Here is an 8,486-nt window from a genome sequence, read left to right on the forward strand (position 1 = left end):
AAAAAAAAAAAAAAAAAAAGACAGGCACATAGAGAAAGCTTCTGCCTCAATGAGGTGGCAGAGTGACAAACTTTCTGCTCCTAGAAATGGACAGGAAGTTTGGCTCTGACTTCTAGCTCTGCTGCTGCCTGGGGACTTACCCCTTCCCTCAGCATACTTCACACCATCTCCAAGTCTGAACTGTGACCACTGCTTCCTTTTCTGTTCCCTCACCCCCTCCTACCTATAGGCAGGGGGAACCCTGCCTACACAGACTCAGGAGCCCTGAGAAAAGTTGACAGAGTGAGGTCTACTTCAAAGGGGTAAAGAAAAAGCTAGCTGATCCTAGTCCCTTGGGAAAAGGATGGTGGGCAGAAGCCAACCAACCCCTTCCCTTTGCCAGGAGGCATTTGCCTCAGGATGCCCAGCTTGGGACTTGAGCCCTTTGCTTAATGATCCTTCAGCATCAATTAAACCTGAAAGAAGGGAAACCAAGCATCTCAGTGCTGGGGGATGGCACACAGAACTAGGAGCTATTAGGGGTCAATCTTCTTGCCCCAGGACTGCAGGACAGCCAGGGCAGCAAGAGGCCCAGAGGCCCAGGTGAGGAGCAAGTCCAGGGAGCACAGGCCACTCTTGTGGACAGCAGAGTGCTACGGGCAGGTGTGGGTGCCATCAGACCAATATGGGGTCTCTGTATGACACTGGGAAAGCTACTTAACCCCTCTCAGTTTTGTTTTGAGACAGTCTCACTTTGTCACCCTCAGTAGAGTGCCATAGCATCACAGCTCACAGCAACTTCAAACTCTTGGGCTCAAGCACTTCTCTTGCCTAAGCCTCCCACGTAACTGGGATTACAGGTGCCCCACAACGCCTGGCTATTTTTAGAGACAGGGTCTCACTCTTGCTTTGGCTGGTGTCGAACTTGTGAGCTCAAGCAATCCACCCACCTCAGCCTCCCAGAGTGCTAGGACTATAGGCATGAGCCACCACACCCAGCCACCCTCTTAGTTTTCTATATGTATAAATGGGAACAATAACAATACCCTCCCTAAGTTGTTGGAAAGAATAAACTCATGGGAACTGGGAGAGGGCAGGGAATGTACCTTAGCCTGGCACCAAGCAAATGTCAGTCACCACGATAAGAGTTCCTGCCCAGGCCCAGCTTTTAGCAGACACCAGCTTTGTATGGGGAACTTGCTCTGTGTGCCCCCTCCTCACATGGCCCACCCTGGTCTCTTTTGCAGTTGTGAGTACTACGTCAATGACCCTCCTCGCATAGTCCTGGACAAGCTGGAACGCAAGGGCTTCCGTGTGTTGAGCATGACAGGGGTGGGCCAGACGCTGGTGTGGTGCCTGCACAAGGAGTGACCTTCTCACACTAACTTGTGGACAGGGTGCTCCTCTCTGGAGGGGCTGCCATGGGCCACTTCCTTAAGCCCTCACCTTACTAACTGCCTTGCCCCCATCTTCCCAGGTTGTCCTTGCCCTTGGTCCATCCCCAGCAGGTAGACAATGGCCTCTGAAACTCTTGCCTTGGCTACTGGGGGAGGGGAAAGCCCCTTGCCCCAGTGCTCCCAGCTGCCCTCCTGCTTCGGGCCTGACCTGAGAGCTGATGGCAGGCCATGTTCTGTGGGCAGGCTGCCCTGCTGCACTGGCACTCCAGTAGAGGACGATGCCAGGACTCGGTGGGTGGGTCCTATGTAGCCAGTCCAAGCCAATAAAGGGCTGTGATGAGTGGTTGCTCCTCTGCTCTGCTTGTGTCCTGACTCTTACCGCACAAGGCCTTTCCCTGGGGGTCTGCTCACTCCCAGGAAGGGACTCTAGGCCTGGGAGGAGCCCCATGAAACAGAGCCCAGCACCCTATACGTGTGTATGCAGTAAAGGTAGGTTCTTAAAAAACATTTTATTGGTGATATTTAAAGAAAGAGTTGGGGGCAGGTGGGCTGGAGCTGGATGCTACGTGGGCTGCCCTTCCTGGTCTTCCTGCTGCATCCGGGCAGTCAACTGTTGTCGCTCAGCAGCCTGGCGCATACGCATCATAACCAGACTCTCATAGTCCCTCTCTGACAACGCAGAGCCCTGGGGACAGAGAGGGGACAAGGATGGGTTAGGGGCAGCAGGGCACAGCCTCCATGGACTCCAGACTCAGAGGAAACAAATGACCCTGGCATATCCTGTAATGCCACTCATCCGTGTCCCCCCAGAGCAGGCAGGCTGTTGGGCTTTAGGCTGGCTTCTCAGCTGGCTCCCCTTCAGTCCATCCTAAGTCAACCAGTTTTTTGTGTTTTTTTTTGTTTTTTTGAGACAGGAGCCTCAAGCTGTCCCCCTGGGTAGAGTGCCGTGGCATCTCAGCTCACAGTAATCTCCCACTCCTGGGCTCAAGCGAGTCTCCTGCCTCAGCCTCCCAAGTAGCTGGGACCACAGGCGCCTGCCACAACGCCTGGCTATTTTTTGGTTGCAGCCGTCACTGTTGTTTGGCGGGCTCGGGCTGGATTCGAACTCACCACCTTGAGTGTATGTGGCTGGCGCCTTAGCCACTTGAGCCACAGGCGCCGAGCCAAGTCAACCAGTTTTTTCACCCTCTCTTTACCCAGGCCCTTCATGTTCCAGTCAGCCCTGGCTTACCTGTCCTGTAGAAATCACTTCTTGTGTTCTACCTAGCCAGGCCCTGCTCTCCCTTTGTTTCCTCTCAGCCCTTTATCTGACACTGCTTCCCTCATGCCATGGCTTTTACTTCTCATAAGTTGCCAAGGAAGGGAAGCTGTCTGAGATACAGGGGTACCCTAGGCCCTGCCAGGACAGCCTCAGAACTGCTCCTCCCAGCTGCCTGGCTCCTGCTGAGCATGCACAAGGAAGCCCTGCCCTCCACTCAGCCTCAGGGGCCCCACCTCAGCAGGAGAGAGAAGCAGTTGTGCAGCCGCTGACCTCCCTCCTAAAAATACACAACAGAGCTCCTGGAGGGCAGAGCCCGTGGATCTTTTATGATCTTGCCAGCACAGTGTGAAGGACTCAGGAGTACTATGTTTTAATAATCAAAAGAATAATAAACAATAGGTCAATAGGCTAAGGCTGTGGTGTGGAGCAGCAGCTCCCCAGCAGATCCCTGAGCTGCTACCCCATGCCCTGATAAGGTCTGCAGTGGGATTAAATCACTTCCTCCCTCAGTGCCACTGAAGCTGTGTGTGATAATCATGTGGTACCCACAAATTCTTAGGCCTGAACCCCACCTGACTAGGCAAAGAAATGAGCCAGGCCAGGGGTTGTGAGATGTGATGGCCTGTCCATAGCTGGCCAAGCTGTTGAGCCCTGTTCTGTGGCACACTACACTGCTGTCCTCATCGAACAAGCCAGGAGGAAGATTTGGTGGTCAGTGACCCAGGGAATAAGAAAGGAGTGGCTGAGGTTGAGATGCCAAGCCCTGGCCAACTGGTTTGGAGTGAGGGGTGTAGAGAAACAGGAAGTGTTACTCAGCCTGGATTCCCCCTGCTCCTCCTGACAGCCCCACCCCTCTCCCCACTGCTTCCCTCACAGCTAGGCCCACCTGCTTAGCTTGGCCCAAAGCAGGGATGACAATTCATGGCAGCCCCACATGGCCTACCCTTTCCATGGAAGGGGGACCCCAAAGGAGGGTCAGTGTATAACAAAATAGGAGGAAGGCCCTAGTCCTCCACTATGTCCTTCCTGCCAGGACGTCATCTGGGTAAAATGAGGGAGGACAAGGAAACTGAGCAACCAGACCAGATGGCAGGCCAAGGGAACGGTACTTCTCCCCTCCTGAACTTACTGTCCCACTGCCAAGAAGACTTGGAGTCACCCTAGGCCTGCCCCTAGCCCTACCCTGGGAGGAGCCAAGCTCTTAACAAGCATGGGGCTGTTCCCCCGACTCCTGCAGGCTCTGCTAATGAGGGCCTGGCACCAGGCCCCAGGGCTGAGTCACCTGCACCAGTAGCAGGTCTCTTCCCTCCCTTACAGTGGTTCCACACACCTGCCTTTCAATTAATTTCCACCACCCTGAGCTCCTCCCACCCAGACACACTGTGGGCTGCAGAGCCAGGCCTGCCCAGCCCAAGGCACCGGGGTTGTAATGAGAAAGGAAGCAGTGTGGTGACACATAAAGCAGTGCTGCCCCCAGATGAGTCCCCAGTGGAATGTTAAGCTCCCTATTGCCCTGGGGTGTTGGTCACAGCTGCCCCAATCCCTGCATGCGGATGCTGCAATTACCTAAGAGCATGAAACCCGGCTTCCCACCTGACTGAGTCAGCTGAAAACACAAACACATCTCCACCGCCACAAACAGCCAAGCTACTAATCAGAGTCTGGAGCTACCACCAGAAAGGACACAGCCCCACACTGCCCTAGAGACGGCACATGGACTGGACCTATCTGCCTCCTGCCTGACCCAAGAAGACCCATCTCTGCGGCCAGCAGGGCTATTGTCACTCCAGCTCCAGTAAGTGCCGCTTCTCTCTCTTGGGTTTTTTTCCACTGCCCTATCATGTAACCAGGCCACTCCTGTTCCTGTGGGGAACCTGCTGCCAGAACTCCCAGCTCTCTGCTCGCCTAGTCAAAAACGCACCCTCTTCCTGGGACCTCCATCTCACCATACAAGACTTAGCCAAAGGTGCTGAGCAGAAAGAAACACTGAGGCCTTTGCTTCTAGCCCACTAGGGCTGGCTCCCTGATTCTTGGCATTCACTGCCCCAGCAGGGACCAAATGTTCACTGGCTACTCTTAAACACCTGTCTGCTGGCTGTCCTGGGCCCTATGGAGACCTGGCGGAAAGGCTCCTTCCGCAATGCTTCCTTCTTCAAGCGGCTGAGCCTAGGGCGGCCACGGCGACTCCGGCGACAGGGCAGTGTACTTAGCCAGGCCAGCACAGCTGGTGGTGACCATGAGGAGTACAGCAACCGAGAGGTCATCCGAGAGCTGCGAGGGAGGCCAGATGGCCGGCGCCTGCCACTGTGGGGGGACGAGCAGCCCCGGGCCACCCTGCTGGCCCCACCCAAGCCCCCACGCCTTTACCGAGAGAGCTCCAGCTGCCCCAACATCCTGGAGCCCCCACCCGCCTACTCTGCTGCCTACTCAGCCACCCTGCCATCAGCACTCTCTCTGGCAGATGCCCTACACCAGTACTCAGAGGAAGACCTTTTGGACACTCCCCACTTCCAGAGGACACCTGCTCCAGACCTCAATGATCCCTTTTTCTCCTTCAAAGTGGACCTGGGGATTTCACTTCTTGAAGAAGTCCTACAGATGCTGAGGGAACAATTTCCCAGTGAACTCAGCTTCTGAATGGGGTGAGGATAGGCAGAGCTGGGGTGACTGAAAGAGCCCAATCCTGGAGACCCAGGAAAGGAGGGGACAATCATGGATTAAAGAATGGGAGTGGCTCGGTGCCCGTGGCTCAAGCGGCTAAGGCGCCAGCCACATACACCTAAGGTGGCGGGTTCGAATCCCCAGCCCGGGCCCGCCAAACAACAATGACGGCTGCAACCAAAAAGTGGCCAGGCATTGTGGCGGGCACCTGTGGTCCCAGCTACTTGGGAAGCTGAGGCAGGAGACTCGCTTGAGCCCAGGAGTTGGAGGTTGCTGTGAGCTGTGATGCCACGGCACTCTACCCAGGGGGACAGCTTGAGGCTCCATCTCAAAAAAAAAAAAAAAAAAAAAAGAATGGGAGCAACAGGAATCCAGGGCTCTGGCTACCCTCTGCATCCTGAACAGTTCTCCAAGTTACCCCAGAGTGGAGGGACAGATGCAAGCTGGAAATGTTGGTGGGGGTAGGGGGGCAGGGATCTCATGGCAAGAGCCCTGAAGGAAGCTGGCTAAGCCTGGAAAGGGATACCACGCCCTGCAACCACAGGAACCAGGCAGAGGCCAGCAGAGCCAGAGAGCAGCATGGGTGAGTAAGGAAGTGGGAAGACACAGACAGCAGAACAGATGGGTTCCCTGCACCAACTCCCTTGGAAGCCACCGTCAACAGAGAGCTCACAGGACAAGCCTGGGCAAAAGTAGTCTAACCTAGGCCAAAGAGGAAAGTAGGCAGATCTGAGAGGAGAAGGGAGACAGGCTTTACCCTGTCCAACCTGGTGGCCACTTGCTACATGAGGCTATTTAAATTGAAACTGAAATTAAACACTAACTTCTTCAGTTTCAAATGTCCAGGGGCCCCACATAACTAATGGCTGCCACACTAGAATAGACAATGCCATCATTGACAAAGTTCTGCTGGATAGTGCTGGCTAGACCACAGCTTGGAGCCACCGGCAGGAAAGGGGGAGACACTCAAGAGCTGGGAGGGAAGGGAGAAGCGAGTGTAGTAGTAAGAAAGGTAGGTAGAGATACAGAGTGTAAGTTAAGAAAAAGGCCAAATAAACCATTAGCAGAAGAGGAGTCAGGCCACGAGAAACTCAACCTCCCAATACAGGTGCCTGCAGCAATCCCTGGTGCCAGAGGAAGGCAGCTCTAGGGAATACCAGCCAAAGGCAGAGACACAGCTTACAAAGGGGTATTTTAGGAATTATCAGAATTACTAGGGAGCCCTTGGGAAATGCAGCAAAATAGTGGCACATTTCCTTTCTAGAAGAGAGGAGGACTGGACAGATAATGCACATCAAATGATGGAAAGGCACAGCTGGTCTCCAGAGACTTCCACCAGGACTGGGAAGCTCTGCCTTGCCCAAATCCCCTGACAATGGCCCTTCCAACCAAGCCAAGTCCACTGGGTGCAGGCCACAGGCTGTACCACTGGTCCACCCCATGGCCTGACCAGAAGACTTGAAGCAAAATCTCCAGCAGCATGTAGTGGGCCCACATAGTACTGGTCCTAAGGCCTCTCCAAGAGCGACAGAGGGGGGACAGGGAAGCTTTGGTACCCACCACCTCCCAACCAAAAACAATGGCCTCCCCTTTCTTCCTCTTGTTAGAGGTCTGAGCTTAAAGGTTCCTTCCTCTGTGGATATAGGAGAATGAATAAAATTCTTTCTGACAACCTGTGGGCTGTGACTGTGAAGTGCTGGGACTTAAAAGTGTGGGGCAGGAGTTGAGGTCTCCAAAACAAGATCCTGGGTTTGGCTTAGACCAACGTGTGTTCCTCCCTGTTCAGGGTCTGGAAGGAGGCAGGTGAAGAGGCAGAGGGAGTAAGGTGGCAGGACTGAGGGCAATGAGGACTCCCTCCTGCCTAGCAACTGGCCAAGGGGTTGCAGACAGGCCCCAGACCACTGCAGCAAAGGGAAGCAATCTGTCCCACAAAGGTGTGTCCTATAGCAACAGCCTCTACATCCTGGCCAGAAAACACCAGAGCCATGGTGGGAGGATGGGGGGGCTGAGCATAAGCATCCATAAAGTCGCAAAGACGAACAGCTGGCACAAGGCTAGCACCAGCTGGAAGGTCTACACTTCACCACAAGTAGGGCAGGCAGCACTCAGGGTCATCAGGGTAGCAGTATTATTTCTTTTCTTTTCTTTCTTTCTTTCTTTTTTGGCGACAGAGTCTACTATGTCACCCTTGGTAGAGTGCAGTGGCATCACAACTCACAGCAACCTCAAATTCTTGGGCTTAAGCAATTCTCTTGCCTCAGCCTCCCAAGTAGCTGGGACTACAGGTGCCTGCCACAACCCCCAACTATTGGTTGTTGTTGTTGTTGCAGTTGTCATTGTTGTTTAGCAGGCCTGAGCTGGGTTTGAACCTGCCAGCCCTGGTGTATGTGGCCGGCACCCTAACCACTGAAGTATGGGTGCCAAGCCAACACCAATATTATTTTCTAAAGAGGAGATATTGCCTCTGACAGTCAGCCCCATCTGGGGCAACCAGTATCACAACCTGGAACACTGAAGAGGTAGAGAAGCAATCAGCTGCCCTTAGCACCTGCCCCTTCCTGCAGTGCAAGGTCAGCTAAGCTCCCAGTCCTTCACACCATACAGAACCTAGCAACCTGCAGGCCAGGAAGATCTTGGGTAAGGATGAGAGTCCCAACAGGAGGCCAGATGTGAAGGAAAGGCAAGGTCTAAGAATAGTGTGAAGAGGTAAGTCCCTCTGGCCCTCAAAGAGTAAACGGTGAAGGTAAAACCACAGCCCTGCCTGCTCAGGTGGGTGGACTGATGAATCTATGCCCAAAGACCTGAATCTGGGAGGCAAAGGCCCCTAGAGGAGCCCAAACCAGAAGAGCTGGGTTAGGCCTGGGTCCTTACCTTGGACAGGCCTGGATAGCTGGAGCCTGCTGTGCCCTGGGGCTGTCCCTCCAACCAGGAAATCTTCAGAGGGTTATCAACCAGGCCAACTTCATTCTGGACAGCCAGCTCCTGCCGAATACAGAATCCAGTCCTGGGCCCATCCATTGGATCAGCCATGGCTCTCTACCCCCACAAACAGGACAGAAGCAGCATTCTTTTTGAGACAGAGCTTCAAGCTATCCCCCTGGGTAGAATGCCATGGCATCACAGATCACAGCAACCTCCAACTCCTGGGCTCAAGCGAGTCTCCTGCCTCAGCCTCCCAAGTAGCTGGG

General features: G+C 54.2%; 3 protein-coding genes across 3 annotated transcripts in view; 2 read left to right on the top strand and 1 right to left on the bottom strand.

Moving 5' to 3' along the window:
- The window catches only part of GCHFR (GTP cyclohydrolase I feedback regulator), a 4,042-nt gene extending 2,311 nt beyond the window's left edge, over nucleotides 1-1,731 (top strand). Inside the window, exon 3 of the mRNA XM_003791724.3 lies at nucleotides 1,227-1,731. Within this exon, the coding sequence (XP_003791772.1) occupies nucleotides 1,227-1,350 (124 nt within the window). The 3' untranslated portion in view covers nucleotides 1,351-1,731. The remainder of the gene's footprint in view (nucleotides 1-1,226) is intronic.
- A 135-nt stretch (nucleotides 1,732-1,866) lies between these two features.
- DNAJC17 (DnaJ heat shock protein family (Hsp40) member C17) overlaps nucleotides 1,867-8,486 on the bottom strand; it is a 47,062-nt gene continuing 40,442 nt past the window's right edge. The window contains exons 10-11 of the mRNA XM_003791725.3: nucleotides 8,170-8,280; nucleotides 1,867-2,061 (exon numbers count right to left, since the gene is read on the bottom strand). Of these exons, the coding sequence (XP_003791773.1) occupies nucleotides 1,939-2,061; nucleotides 8,170-8,280 (234 nt within the window). The 3' untranslated portion in view covers nucleotides 1,867-1,938. The remainder of the gene's footprint in view (nucleotides 2,062-8,169; nucleotides 8,281-8,486) is intronic.
- Nucleotides 4,039-5,339, top strand: CUNH15orf62 (chromosome unknown C15orf62 homolog). Its single transcript, XM_003791726.3, has one exon. The coding sequence runs from the start codon at nucleotides 4,747-4,749 to the stop codon at nucleotides 5,272-5,274; it is 528 nt and encodes a 175-aa protein (XP_003791774.1). The 5' UTR covers nucleotides 4,039-4,746; the 3' UTR covers nucleotides 5,275-5,339.

Source organism: Otolemur garnettii, unplaced genomic scaffold, assembly GCF_000181295.1.
Source record: "Otolemur garnettii isolate 467f Iridium unplaced genomic scaffold, OtoGar3 scaffold00050, whole genome shotgun sequence".
NCBI classification, from domain to species: Eukaryota; Metazoa; Chordata; class Mammalia; order Primates; family Galagidae; genus Otolemur; species Otolemur garnettii.

Coding starts and splice junctions, on each gene's coding strand:
- CUNH15orf62 (XM_003791726.3), top strand. CDS start 4,747: ATGGAGACCTGGCGGAAAGGCTCCTTCCGCAATGCTTCCTTCTTCAAG.